Here is a 14,889-nt window from a genome sequence, read left to right on the forward strand (position 1 = left end):
TGTTTAGTATTATACATTATCAACCAAAATTTGAAATACCATTTTTTTATTTATACGTATATTAAATTGTTAATTTTATTATTAATTCGAAATCGAAGACTTTTCTGGCAAGTGAGATTACGAAACAAAATTGTGAATTGAGTACATATATCGCGTCGAAAGTTTTAGTTTTAGCTTTTAAATATTATCTATATTTGGATTGATCATTACAATGGCTCTTAAAGAACTTTGATCTTTATATAAAAATTCAACTATTTCATCATATTTTTGTTCTATTATAATATTTTCTTTCCATTTATTGATTCCTTAGATTCACTCATACTATACAATTCTTATATACTATATAATTCTAATAATAAATAATCTCAAAAGTTTATTAAGAATGTCGTACCTAATCGGGTAAATAATGGTCTCATAATACGTATGTATGTATATATAAAAGTTTCTGTTACTCTGTGAGAAGTAATGCGTATAAACATGCCAACTCATGTTCCAAAACAACACAATACATACAATGTTTACGAATGTAGACCCCCCTCCCCATCACATTAGGAATTGCGTGGCGAAACTTGAGAGCAGGAGATCATTTAGCTGTCGAATTTCAGTGCGGCAACACATATCTCGCTGTATTATGTCTGTAACGTATTCTAACCTTTTGGTGGCGTTATATCTTATTAATCCTTATATCTCGTTATTAACATTGTTCAATTAATACACGCGTTTATTTAACAATTCATTGAACATCAAGATAACGAAATTAAGTAGCTTTTTTGAAATTTTCTGTGTTGATTTTTCTTCGATCACTGCTTGATTGCTGACATTATCGGTGTCATGTATTGTAAGCTTTTTGTAATGGAATTTGATTATTGTTTTATTTGAATATATATTTGTCATCACTTTATACATTTGTTTTAGGTTTAACTTTTGGTTTTCTTGTGTGTAGGTAATTAGTTGATTGCAGAAATGAGCCGAATTACATCGAAGTAATGTGAATAATTAACGTATGGACGCCACGATGATTAATGGTAAATCCAATGAATCTTCATAAAAATGTCATAACAATTAATTTATTTTAACAAAGATAGACATATATAAATGATTATATCGTCTTTTCGTTGAGGCATAGGTAACATTTGGTACATATAAGTTTCATACTTAAATTACATTTGATATACAATTCATATTTATCATACAATATACATATATTGAATATGTATATTCGATATATAATAAATTTACCATACATAATGTCTTAATTATTTGAAATATTAAGATGAATATAAGAAAGGTTAAATAAATCATTTTAATTGGAATATATGTAATCATTTTCTTATTTCAAACGGATTAAATGAATCATTTTATTGTTTCAATTTATTCTGTATTCTGAAATGTAAAATTCTTGATAGTTTAACAATAGCCTCATGTAGACAGATCAACGTAGAAATCTTAATAGTTTCACAATAGCTTCAATTATTTCGATAAATATTATAACATTCAACCATTCAAATCTGTCACATTTTGCTATATTACGATGAATATGCTACAGTCAATGTCATATATGTTTGCAGCTTCTAGTTTTTTCTCAGAGGTGGCGCGCAATTAGACGCTCAGTCGCTTCAAACTAAGGTTTCGCGCGCGTTTTTGCGTAGTGTTGTTCTTCACTCGTATTTAGTTCTGAAATTTTGATTTCTTGCAAACATTTTGGGATATTTGTAACAAACCACATAGAATATTAGTGGAGTGAGTTTTATGCTCTATTAACGAACAATTACATGATAATTTTTATAAATTATTATTGTATCACGTTCACGGTATTCACAGACATTCTTCAATGTTGAGAAATATTTTGTAATTTGCAACTAATAACTGTAATATATATTCCAATTTCTTAATAATCATTTCTTAACTGTAGAAAGATAGCAGTATTTTTTAAACAAACGCTCGATAGAAAATCTCTCCGCCAACTAATTAATTTTCTTTTCAGAGAATATTTGTAACCGCGCGCAATGCGGTTGATAGAGTCAGTGTTTGTTGTGCAATAATTTATTTCAATATTTTCAAATCGTGATAGCTTTGATTAAATTCAATTAAACAATCGCATGTGAAGTCACACAGTAAGATATTATTAAGTAAATTCGCAACACGTTCGCGTTAACGCAGTCTTTTATTTTTTTCTTTTTTATATATGTTTTTTTAAATATATGTTTTCGTTATTAGAGTCAGTGCATCCTTCAAGAGGATAAAGCCTCTCCAAAAGCTCAAGAATGTTAGTATATATATTTGTATATTGCATTTCAATTTATTCAATTTTGTTGTATTTTATTTGAACTATTGTTGGTTAAGAAGTGAAAATATTTGATAATGTGAAAAATTATAAATTCTTTTCTACTGAAATGAGAAGTTTAAAAGCGTTAACAATCAATTATAAAATAGAAACGTCTGACGTTCATCAGAAATCATTGAATTCTAAATTTTCAGATTTCAAACTTTTATATTTCAGTTCCAATTCTCATACTTATACTAAAATTTATTGAATTATCAGTTTCATTATTGCTAAAGTCTCAAATTTAAGAACTTTCATCTTTTATTATCTCAGATATTTTAAATAATCAACAAAATATGCCTCCAAAAACAAATCTTAATATTTTATGTACTGTTACAGATATCTCAAAGCCTCAACTTCTTCCTGTTCCTTGAGGAAGGTCTGACGATGGCTCAGTAGCCAAAAATGTAAGTATATATCTTTACTTTATAGTTAAATTAACTCTAGTTTGTATATTTTGCTTCAAATACTACTAATTAAGAAAATTTGGGAGATTAGGATTCCTATTCTTCTATTGAAATAAAAAAGATGTCAAAGTCCTAATATTGAGTTATAAGATACAAATGTCTGACATGCTTCAGAAATCATTAGATTTTTAATTTTTAAGTTCTAAAATTTTACATTAGTTTCAATTTTTATACTTGTTAAAGTTTATTAGAATTTCAAACTTTATTATAAGTAAACTTTCATCTTTCATTCTTTCCAAATTGTTTAAATAATCAGCACTCTGTTTTTAAGAACAAATTGTAATGTTTCATGTTATGTTTTACAGATTTTTTACAACTCTCATTTCCTTCTATTCTTTAAGGAGGATCTCACTGTGCTACAAAAGCTAAGAATGTAAGTAATTTTACACACTGTGCTTGAATTAATTTTATTTTCTATAATTTTCTTTCCAATGAAGTAAAATGTAGAATAATCTAAAGTTTCAATAATAATTATAATAATAAATAATAATTATAAGATGAAAATATATGTCTGATATGATTAAAAAATTATTAGAGATCCAATCTTTATATTAATATTTCAAGTTTAATGAATAGCAATCTTTTATTAGCTCAAATTTCTCAAACAATTAACTCTGTGCCTTTAAGAGCAAATTATAATATTTTATACTTTGTAACAGATTGTTCGCAGCCTCTATTTTTGCCATGTGTTTGACGCTAGACTAGATTGCTTGATGATAGACTTGACTTCCGCTGACCCAGTGCAACGTTCTCCCCGTTTAATGGTGAGTCGCATGCACTTTTGTTCCTCCAGTCACTCAATCATGTCGTAGAATGAATGGTCCGAATCGACACGGGTGACTAGTTGTATTACGTAGAATTTTTTGCGAGCATAGTGACCGCGGATATTTATTATATCCGCGAGTAGTAACATTTTCTTGTCTATATCTATTTATTAGTTTAGGATAGGTTTTCTTGCACGTCGCGTTTTTGAATTTTGATAACAATACATTGTGAATAACAAAGAACTAGTATGGATAACGTAATGTTGACAATTGATATATGTATCTGTGATTGAAAAGATTAAATATTTATATGAGCATGTATTTGTATGAAGAAATCGGATACTCTCCGATTTTGTCACTGTGAAAATTACGATAATGATAGAAATCATTATAATAATTATTATAATAATGTTAGTGGCAATACTTATCTTCCATTTTATAATAGTATTGAACAACTTTATTATTCGAGTTCCATATTCAGTATAATTTCAATAGAATTTGAAATTGAAATATGAAGATATAAACGTTCAGTCTGTCTAAGAATGCATCAGTTTTCATGTGCAAGAAAACACTTCGCGACAGAAACTTCACAGACATTTCACTTAGAGTTCACTATTATTCATTGAATTTAATAGTATATATTTGTATTCAATCCTAACTTGTTTTTTAATAGATACGTTCTTTATTAATTTCTTTCATTCAAGTTTAGCATTTTAGTAATTTGCTAAATTAACAAAGTAAAGTATAGAGTCATTAAAACTGGAAATAAAATGGAAATGAAAAATCAAAGAATATTAGCCCGTTAGATACAAACTATACCAAATAGATACTCTGATCATAATTTTAGCTCAGGATTTTCAGGTTTAACCCATTCCATGTTCATTGCCAAAACCTCACTCACGTGCCCAGGTGCTACTTGGGTGGGAGAAAGGCAATGGGCATGATGAGGATACTTTATAAGCTGAACAATTTCTCAGCGACTGACATTGCGTTAGCGTATCGTGCCCGACGTATTTTCTACATTGTGTGTGTGGTTAGGCTGTGGAATTGCGTCGTCGTTCTTATGAATCCAACCATTGTAACTTTAATTTTACAATATACAATGAAAATATTTAGATATGCTATTAAATATAACATATAATAAACAGTAATATTCAATTACAACGGCATCAAATTACCACTTATTTCAACCATATCTCTCAATTTCTCCAAATGACATAACATGTCAAAGATTAAGAATGCTTATATAACACGATCATGAATACTAATTAACATTAACAATATTCGATATATAATATCCTACACGTATCTTTACCATATTTTACGCAATGGTCGCTAGCCATCGTCAGTCGATTTCAGGAAAATGGTATGTAAATTAGAGTGTGAAAGTTGTGTGGAACTCGAGTGTCGGAGGCGTCCCGGGACGTCTCTCTAGTGTAGGCTTTTGCGCTCGAGTTATGTGTGAGAACCGTGGAGCGAATGTGTTGGTGTGCTTGTTTTGCAATTTTTTAAATATAGGGCTAGGTAGGATAGGTAGCATACTGTCTGGTATGTGTGTGTATTAATTATAAGTAGGTAGGGCCGGGCAGGTTGGCACAGTCTGTGATCGGGTAGGCGCGTTTTCGCGTGTCCAACCTGTTTCAGGAAATTTGATTTGAAAAAACGATAGTGAAGCTGGTACCACGAATGGCGCATTCCATTTGTCTCTGGCTTTGTCTATCGATTTTTCGAATTTCGCGGACGTGGACGCGAGTAGGGAGTAGGTTTCGAAACGAACGTTTATCTATTGATCGAGCACGCACATGCGAGCGATCAACGATCATTACGATCCTTAGTCGTCCAGCTTCCACGATATATTTTTTTATTTCACTTTTATAAGTGAATATATTCACCCGAAGAAAGAAGAGGCTACGAGCCGAAGAGGCCCGGCAAATTTGCCATGGAAGAGGGCAACTACTAATGTTTTTCCATCCTCTGGATCATCCAGGACATGGAAAATCATTCTCGTTACTACTTTGTCACTATGCTCGTTTGTAGTATTTTCGTAGTATTTCTTTTCCATTTTTTAAGCCGATGTATATGTCGGCCCATCACCATATTGGGCAAGTCGCGTTTTTTTATAAGTGTTACGAGAGATAAATCATAAAAGTTTTGCGGTTTTTTATTAGCGTTGCGAGAGACTCATTACGGGTTGAATTAGAGTTGCGAAAAAATGATATTCGTGTTTGCTTTAGTGTTGCGAATTATGACATCGCGATTGTCTTTTGCAATTTTGATTATGAATTCATAGAATTTTCTAAAGAATAATATACGTATTAGAGTTAATTTTGTTCCCCCTTGTTTAAAATTACATTTAGAAATGTTCAAATTTCATTACTTTTATAGTATTACAATTTCTATCGTAATATGTATTTGAAGTAGCTTTCTTTTCATATATAATAATATGTAATAATTTTTATTAAATTTGTTTTAAGAATTAGTGTTGCGGTCTTTCATCGCGATTGTTTTAATTAGTTCTTTAGTTAGAGTTGCGTTGACGAATGATCGCGGTTTTTGAAGTAGTGTTGCGCCTATATCAAGCCCAATTTTCTTTCACTAGATTGTGAAAGAACAGTTTCTTCTGAATCATCTGATGCAGCATTACACTCGTTATTAACGTTATGAATATTTAAATACGAGTGCATACATCAATATGTATAACTAAGACATCCTACTTTTGCTTTTGAGAGTTTTTTAATTTTTTTTTTGTTTATTTTTTTTACTTTTAGTGGTTAATTATATTAATACTTGCAAATATTATATGAAGCACTCTTTGTAATTTATATTGAGAATTTTCGATTTTACATTTAGCTTTACTGAATTAGAGTCGCGAGAAAGAAAAGGTAATCCACTCATAGCCTGTTGCTTGGGATTATATCGAGTGTCTGTTGATCGTATTCTGATGGCCATGTTGGCCACTGATTCGTTCTCTTCTTCAACACACCCCGAATTATCATAGTGTTTGTTAATGAAAATACTGCTAAAATATGTTCGTTCGTCAGTAATGAATATTGTTTTACTATGAGTATCTTTTAATAGCATCTCAAATAATTTTTCTCTTCATTTGGTAATTAATTACATACACATAGATAGCCTCATAGAATTTTACCAAATTTTTTCTGTTTGAGTTTATTTCAGGATTCATTGTAAGATTGGCAAAAGAAGACTCGTATCACATATAATGTCCTATGTAGTTTTCCATCCTTCCTCTTTGTAACGTTTAGACTTTTGTATATGTTTCCCACATAGATCCTTAAATTTTTATGTAGACAGGACTTATAGAAAAGCCTTCAGATTTCTATAGGTAGGGTTTGCAAATAATCTTCGTCTTCGTTTAAATTATTTTGAAGATTGTTTCAGGAATTGCTTTAGGACCAATAAAAAGAGGTGTTCTACTTTTTAAATGCAGAATTAATATATTTTTGCATAAAAGGATCGTGGATGGGAAGGGCTTCCATTTGCAGTAAACCTACACGCGTTGAGACGTAGGCAATCAGTATTATTTCATATATAGAATTATTAATTACATGATAATGTGACAATAATACAGTAATTACATGACAATAATACAATCTTGATTGATTGACTGCGATTGTGATTGTACTATGCGAAACATTTATAGCTGAAAAATTCAATTTATATTTCTTGAAGTTTAGCTTACAATATACAAAATTGTACATAAGTCCTATATATAAATAAATTTTGCAACGATTTTTGATTCTCATTCTGCCCGGCGAACATTAGGACGTTGATGAACAATTCAATTTGAAAGATGCAGAACTTCTTTAAAAGTTAATAAAACAGCGATTTTATATATCTACAAAACGATCGAAAGTGGCAGTATTCGAATAAGATCAAGATAGGATAGGTCGCAATAATTGTATAACTTTTTAAAATGACAATATATAAAAGATATATAAATAAAATACCTTTTGCTAATTGATGCTAAACAGTGTAGCTAGTACACTTATGCATTAAATAATTATATTTGTTTATATCACAGTGCGTTTTAATTTTAAGGGTACATTCATTTATACCTTACAAGAATGGATTAATAATACATATTATGTAAATACTGTAATTATATATTGTATGTGCGTGTATGTGTGTGTGTGTAGCAAAATGGCACAAAGGTGAAAAATTAACTTAAATAAATGCTATTAAAATAGCTGTCTTATAAAAGTCTTATGATTCACATTTAGTTTATAAATGGAAGACTTCTATTCTGGATCTGGTTTAGGTTTCCTCCTAGGATCATTTGCATCTAGAGGAATTATTACTGGTGGTTCATCTGGTTTTTGTGTTTGCCCAAATCTATAATCAGTCCCTTTCGTAGATGTAAACCAGGATCTAGATATCGGTAATTGCTCACATCTGAAATATTTTTGAGTATTAAAAGTTTGACATTATGTTTGAGCCTTCAACTTGCTTCTTTATAAAAAAAATTATTTGCATGCTGTTAATAAACACACAATGTGCATTGATGAATTCATTCATTAGAAGAAAATAATATTTTATTTCAATTGATTCAGCTGAAGTAATAGTTTAATTACCTCTCTTGTAACGTATAAAAGCAAGCGCAGGGTGGAAACACAGTAGATTCTCGTCAATGCAATGATTGATTTAACACAAAGTAGCAGTCAAATGTGTAGTGGTCGCATAAAAGTATTAAAGAAGATAGCTATGAGGGTAAGCATTAGTTCTTGCGAATGAAGCAGAAAAATAAAGTTATTAAAAAAAAAAAAAAGAAAGAAATTCCAAAAAACATTTAATGTAACGCGCGCAGCTTACAAGATATATAGAACAGTAGAGAACAGTGAGGATAGTGTGCTCTTATTTCCGTTGTTCTACTGGAGAACGTTCACACCTGCACGTATTCTGGTTGTAAAAGAAGCCGGTCGAACATTCATGTGCGTTTCTACAAGAACAGCTACAATATATCGAATCCCAGATTTTATCTGGGTGTTCAATACATTTCGCTCGATCGTCCGTGTTGCTGCACACGCATCTACATAAGTTCTCCTTATAAACCTGTTTGGGCGTACAATCCTGAAAAAAGTTTATCAAATAAAATAATCTAGATTCTATCTTTCTTAAATTTTGAATTTAATATTCTTTAGCTCTCTAACGTATAAATGCATTCGGCGTGTATGATGAAAGTGTAATGAAAATTATAACGTTAAAGTTATCACGGATTGTTGAGGTGTTGAGCGGATTGTACTAGTTTAAGGAGGAAGATCTCAATTATTGGCTATTCTCAAATTACCGATGGTTTTATTACGCAGTCACATCCGCATCTGATGTGCTCATCTATTGGTACGACTTGTTTGCCTTGGTACTCGAATCTACCTTGCGCTGTCAATTTTGCCAGCATGATCTTCAAACATTCGTAATATGTAATTATTTCGAACATTATTGTTTATCTGTAATTATATATTTATCGAGTTGTCTTACTTCAAAATTTCGGGTTTCTATTTCCTTTGGCTGACAAGAGAGTAACTCGTTTCCGCAACAACCTGTGCATCTTTTGACTCGTGTACACCGGGGAAAATAGACGATAGATGGATCGTTACGTTGATATGTAGGAACTACGGTTGGTGAAGGCTCACAGTTAGCTTGCTTTGCCATTTCACTATTCGAGCGTTCTTCAGGTTCACCCATTCTGCCTAGAATAGAAGGTATTAGACTGTTAAGCAAAAGGTCGGATCGCGATTCTGATCCTGAGTTAATCAGAGGATTTTCCTTCGTTTTCTCTAAATTCCTGTTATATCCAGTTCAGTGTGGTTTCTGTGGTTTGACGTAAAAAGTAGCTACTTGGACATTTTCTAGCGTAGAACTCGTCACACCTTATTACACAATTTAAAAATGGAGGAACACGCGCAAACTATTTCACTCGCTTTAACTATTTTTCATTCGAACTATCTATTTCAATAGTTATCTCGTTTTGGTCGATGATCTTTCTTGCGATTTAGAAAGTCACCTGTTGAAGGATGTGGTCTCCGATTGGTTCGGCAGGTTGATTCGCAAGGTAGAATAAACGTGTCTGCCTTTATGGAAGCTTATAATACGAATTCTATGTATTTTTTCGAATACGATATCGATCGCTGATATGTCAACTGCAGTTACAAAAAGAAGGAGGAGGAAGAATGTTAATGTTGGAAAAGGATTTTACAACATTAAAGCAGATTAAAATTAAGATCTTTACGTGGAAATATATTTTGCTTGTATCACCATGGGAAGTACCAAAAATGGGCAAAAGATGATAGTAATTTCACCAGTAGTCATAATGAGGCAATCTATAAGCCTAAGTTCTTTCAAGAGACGGAAATGTCATCAACGTGTAACGTCATAAGAGACTGTAATCAGAATGAAATCCATGCGAAGGAAATTAGCGTAATGGACGACACATCTTACGACTTAAGCGAGGGTGATCTTTGTAATCTTTTCAAGCTCGAGATGTCGTCGTCGACATAGAAGAGATCGAGTAAAGCATTAATAGGATAAAATTGGAAGAGGAAATTGCACCAACCATCAAGAGAGAGTGTAGTCGAGAAGATGGACACGATGTCGTTGAAGTTAAGTACGTACAAGCAAACGACGAAATAGAATTTTCGCGAAATTTTTTCGAAATAAGATAAGGATTAATACTTTTCGTTTATTTTTTCTTGTGCAATAACGAGAATTATTGTTCGATTTTTATGATCGTGTTCACATAAAATAATGGACAAACAGTAATGAAGATTATCGTTTCATTTTAAGACCATCTTCATATAATCATACCTTTTTGCACGACTCAAGTTTTTATTTCGTTACATTTAAGCGGTTTAATCTTACGCGTAGATCTTGGTCACGTCTAATTTTCGCATTTAAAAGGCGACCATGTAAATTGCAGATTGCGTATATCATTCCGCTCGATAACTCAACCTTGGAACAACCGTATAAAACTAAAAATGTTACGGATACGATTCGAACAGTCTAAAGTGAAAACTACCACCCAGTTTACAAGAAATCAATGAAATTACTAGTAGATAGGTACCTAACATGAACGATTTCGATTGCTTTTTGAAGGTTTTTGATTTCTTTGAGGACCATGAAGGCTTCCTGGAAAACTTGGAAATGGAAATGGCAACGAAAGATCCTTGTATGCCATTATTGCCACTCTCCTTGTCTTTAACAGACCGTTATTAGTGTAGACGATCGTAACCACAGGAATAAGAAGAAGTTTGTTTTAAGATTTATCTAATAATATTTATATCAGAATAGTGAACACGTAAGACGATTCGGTATTGCACGAATTTAGATAGAAGAACGAAATTTCAAGTCGAATATCTGCAAGTATACGTAATTTTACTTGCAGAGTATACGCTTATAAGACTTTTATGTTAAGTACGTTTTTTTGTACTGCGGTCAACTGAATGCTCTCATGTTCACTGATAGTCGAGGTTGTTTATACAATGTAATCACTAGAAGATAACACTCAGGTGAACGCGTTTATCTAAACAGACAATATTTGTTGCAGTTATAGCCAATTTACCTGCTGTAATTTCTTACTATATTGCATCGTTATAGTAGTATCGTGTCTACGTTACGGATATTTTTTCCTTTCAATATTACCGAGTAAAAATTTTCCTCTAAAGTAACATTCATAATGAACGATATTAATCTATTTAAGAACGTAAACACTTACTAGTAAGGAAGACTTGTGACGGCGATACACCGATCATTCGAAGGAACTCTTCTGGCGAATTGATTTTCCTGACTGTTTCCGATGACTGCGACCGCTGAAAGGAATAGAACATTTTCTTTACGAAAGAAAAAACATAATTTGTGGAGAAATTTTTACGTTCTCTATTTGTTTCGAGATTATCTTTTTTTCGTTATCTCGATTAGTCAATACCACAACTGATAATGGTAAAATGATACAATGCTATTGCCAATAAAGCCCTGATTAAGAAAGAGCTGTTGCGCAATAATGTATTAATTAATAATATTAATGAACTAACAAGTTGTAAATCGTAAATGTTTCTTTCACAATCTTATTTGTAAAATTTCGTTTGTTACATTGTCATATTTGTTATTATAAAGTAAGAAAATTGATTAGTACTAATAATTCGTAACCTGAGATTTGCAAAATATCATTAATACTATTAATTGAATTGTGCAAGATGAACCAAAAAACAGGTAGCTGTTTTCCTGGAAAAACTTAGTCATTCTTCCATTTTATTAGATACACGTTCGTTACACGCAACCAATTTTAAGAAGAAAAGGCATGTTAATCAGCCACCTGATTCTAATCAGGAATTCCAATGTTTTGTCATGCATATTAAGCAATGAAGAATTGAAAAGAACATTGGTTAGATAACAGTTATGCGCGTATCATGTACTGACGTATCATATTCTGAGCAATGCGTTAAGATCTCTAATATGGGTCATATGATATCGAAAAATAAGAGTTGCTATGCTACCGTTCGTGCTATTAAAATAATCTAAAGGGACACGATATTTGTTTGGAAATACCCTAGTCTCGAAGAAAATGTACGAACGGTGGAATCTCGATGTAATAATCGGGATATTCCCGCTAATGGCTAATCGATGAATCATCGAATTCGATTGTGTATACTCGTGCGACTAAGGTAATCATGAGAGGTACAGAATTATTTTAGGTCAATCATCCGGGAAACTATAAAAAAGATTACTCCTTCGCCGCGGCTATATTTAGAATGTTGTTAAAAAGCATTTTTTACGTCTTGGTCACTGGTATGAGACTCCCAACTTTGGCATGTCGAGTCGTTTTTCAACCAGACGTTCGCCTTTCCACCTAAAACTGGTTTTGAACAAGCTACTATCGTGTGCACACTAAAAACTCCGCAAAACGTTGAACCGATTTCTCAGAAGCATCTTTGGCGTTAACGTTCTGCCTCGATAGATGCGATTCATTCGTTTCTTTTCGAATTTTTCAGAGGTGACATGACCAGTCAACAATTTACCGTGTATATGTATTTCGTACTATAGTTATTTCACGTATATCGATGAATTGTCACCGATCTGACACGTTAACTTGAATATTTCCACAGGTGCGAAGAAAATCGGTAACGGTACGACCAGCATTTTAATAAACAGATTACGTATTTCGCGATTTGCATAGCTGAGAAATCCAAGACATTGTACTTTCCAAGAAGCTCTGTCTCTTGGCGCTTTACAGGAATTTTACCGCGACTTTTAAAGATCGACTATTACACCTGGCGTTAAACTCGGTCGTATAACCCTATTGTAGCGGTGAAATATGCGTTGTACACATACGGTGATGGCGTCGTGACCAAACAAATATTATCTTCGCGAAATGATATTTATGACGACCTTTTGGGGGAATAGATTTCACCTTGCAACCATAGCATTGCTGTGTATATGTTTTTCAAATCGTAACCTAAATTTCTCTTTGGTTTCAGAGGAATGAGGGTCACATTAGTCAGTAAAACTGTACATAAATACGGATCGTTTGGAAACTTTTTAATTTTGTGTTTGTTTGTTTTACTTCTTAATTTTGTTTCGTTCTTCAAAGGACGAATTTTATCAACTCTCCCTGATAAAATTAACCGTGTTTCGCAAAGTAATCGGCTAGGTATTCGCTCGAACGTCGAATGACGTGTAATCAATTATCTATATATCGATTCACCGACAACGTGACAGGAATCCTAAGCGTGCACCGCGAGGTTTTTTACTTTTCAATCTCGATCTTCTACCTTCATACCTGCTTCTATACCACCGTACATCCTTGACATTAGTGTTATACGGCCTTCGACGTCATTCAGATCTTTGCGGGAAAAGCAATCGTGCTCTCGTTCGCAAGGATGTCGTAATATCAATGCCTATCGTCGACAGAAGGAACTGTCAACCGTTTTTCATACTGTTACTTAAGTTAACGAGTGTACGGTGAAGATAATGGAAAAATAGGAAACGATACGGTAGCAAAACCGAAACGGATGACTGACTTCCGCACAATTCACTACAATTGATAACATGTGTTGCATATATTTTTTCGATAATCATCGTGTATTACGATTTTCATGTTAAATTCGTAGTAAAAACATTCCGTTGATCGATCAATTTCAGAAGTATATATATTCATAAATATAAGATCATTATTCATAAAGATTAATGGCGTTGCTAAATGTTAACGGTTCGAACGACCAATATATATATTCGCGTAAAAATACGACGATAAAAAATACGACCTGTGCCAGTTTACGACCCAGTGCCTTTTGCACACGAAACGATCAAATTAATTTTTAAACGTTCGCTACGTACGTTCTTCACAATGCTCCGCGGGATAACATAATTGCGCTATTTATCGAAGTGAAAACGTGGGAGTGTTGCAACGCGGCTCGTGAACAGTCTCTTTGCGTTCCACTCGTGAAATACGAAATACATGTAACGCTTTCGAATCTCTTCGATAAAATATGTGATTGATTTTACCAATAACAATGCGGTGTTTTCTGCTGTTCTTGGTTCGACCGGAGGCTTTGACTGTCTTGGACTTATCTGGTCAGGAAATAATATGTCACCCTTATGGGACATCACCGATCCACAAAAAATCACAAGAACGAGCGTTCTGTATCTGATTAACTGCGACATTTTTGCTATTTTCAGTCGTTTTACTCCGCGTGTTCACCACAAAAAAAAATGCGAGGATAATTGTCTTTGAACCATAAAATTCGTTCTTTGTTGACGCGAACTTGACGCGTTCAGATGTATCGGCGACGACTGATTTTAATTACGAAAAATAATAGTTGCACGTGTTTACGTGACGCTCGGTCTCGCTGTTTGCATTGCACTCAAATCGCTGTTTGCGATGCACGAGGAAAACGCGAGGAAGTTACACCTGAACAGGTTCGTATGCTCGCGCCGCGATCGACTGCCGAAGCGAGTACGCTCGGCGCGTATTTCTGGCTACACACACGCTAATGCATACGCGCGTATTCTCACACATACGGAGCACGGATCACACGATTTCGCTGTAACACCGTAGCAATAGTATCATTTTTGTTTGCGGTAATTACCGATCGTTATCAGGATGATACTGTTTATGAACACGGAGTTATCTGGTCGGGCAGCTAAATCTTTTTTTTAAATATCTGCTTAATATTTTGTCTTATTGAGTCATTAAGTCATAATATTGTTACGATCATCGATTCATAGTGTCGTTAATAACAAACTTGTGCAACGTTGCTAACTGTTCTGATATGCTCAACGTAGACATTGTTAAGTCTACGTGTTACTCAGTCAAATTTTCACGATT

The 14,889-nt window shown here is 33.1% G+C and overlaps 1 protein-coding gene and 1 long non-coding RNA gene across 3 annotated transcripts; one reads left to right on the forward strand and one right to left on the reverse strand.

The window, feature by feature from the left end:
* Nucleotides 1–1,989: 1,989 nt before the first annotated feature.
* LOC117151823 lies at nucleotides 1,990–3,893 on the forward strand. The gene is made up of 4 exons (XR_004461957.1): nucleotides 1,990–2,266; nucleotides 2,663–2,730; nucleotides 3,096–3,163; nucleotides 3,450–3,893. It is a non-coding gene; the product is annotated as an uncharacterized LOC117151823 (long non-coding RNA).
* A 3,278-nt stretch (nucleotides 3,894–7,171) lies between these two features.
* Nucleotides 7,172–14,529, reverse strand: LOC100740903 (vascular endothelial growth factor A). Of its 2 annotated transcripts, none has more exons than XM_003490604.4 (6): nucleotides 14,067–14,529; nucleotides 11,281–11,374; nucleotides 9,048–9,259; nucleotides 8,860–8,970; nucleotides 8,461–8,642; nucleotides 7,172–7,967 (listed from the first exon to the last, which is right to left on the reverse strand). In XM_003490604.4, the coding sequence occupies exons 1-6, from the start codon at nucleotides 14,223–14,225 to the stop codon at nucleotides 7,814–7,816; spliced, it is 912 nt and encodes a 303-aa protein (XP_003490652.1). In that variant the 5' UTR covers nucleotides 14,226–14,529; the 3' UTR covers nucleotides 7,172–7,813. The 2 variants fall into 2 exon arrangements, with proteins under 2 accessions (XP_003490652.1, XP_012242750.1); XM_012387327.3 differs by having other exon boundaries at nucleotides 7,299–7,967; nucleotides 8,385–8,642.
* Nucleotides 14,530–14,889: the final 360 nt, after the last annotated feature.

Source organism: Bombus impatiens, unplaced genomic scaffold, assembly GCF_000188095.3.
Source record: "Bombus impatiens unplaced genomic scaffold, BIMP_2.2 scf_0463, whole genome shotgun sequence".
In the NCBI taxonomy this organism is placed as follows: Eukaryota; Metazoa; Arthropoda; class Insecta; order Hymenoptera; family Apidae; genus Bombus; species Bombus impatiens.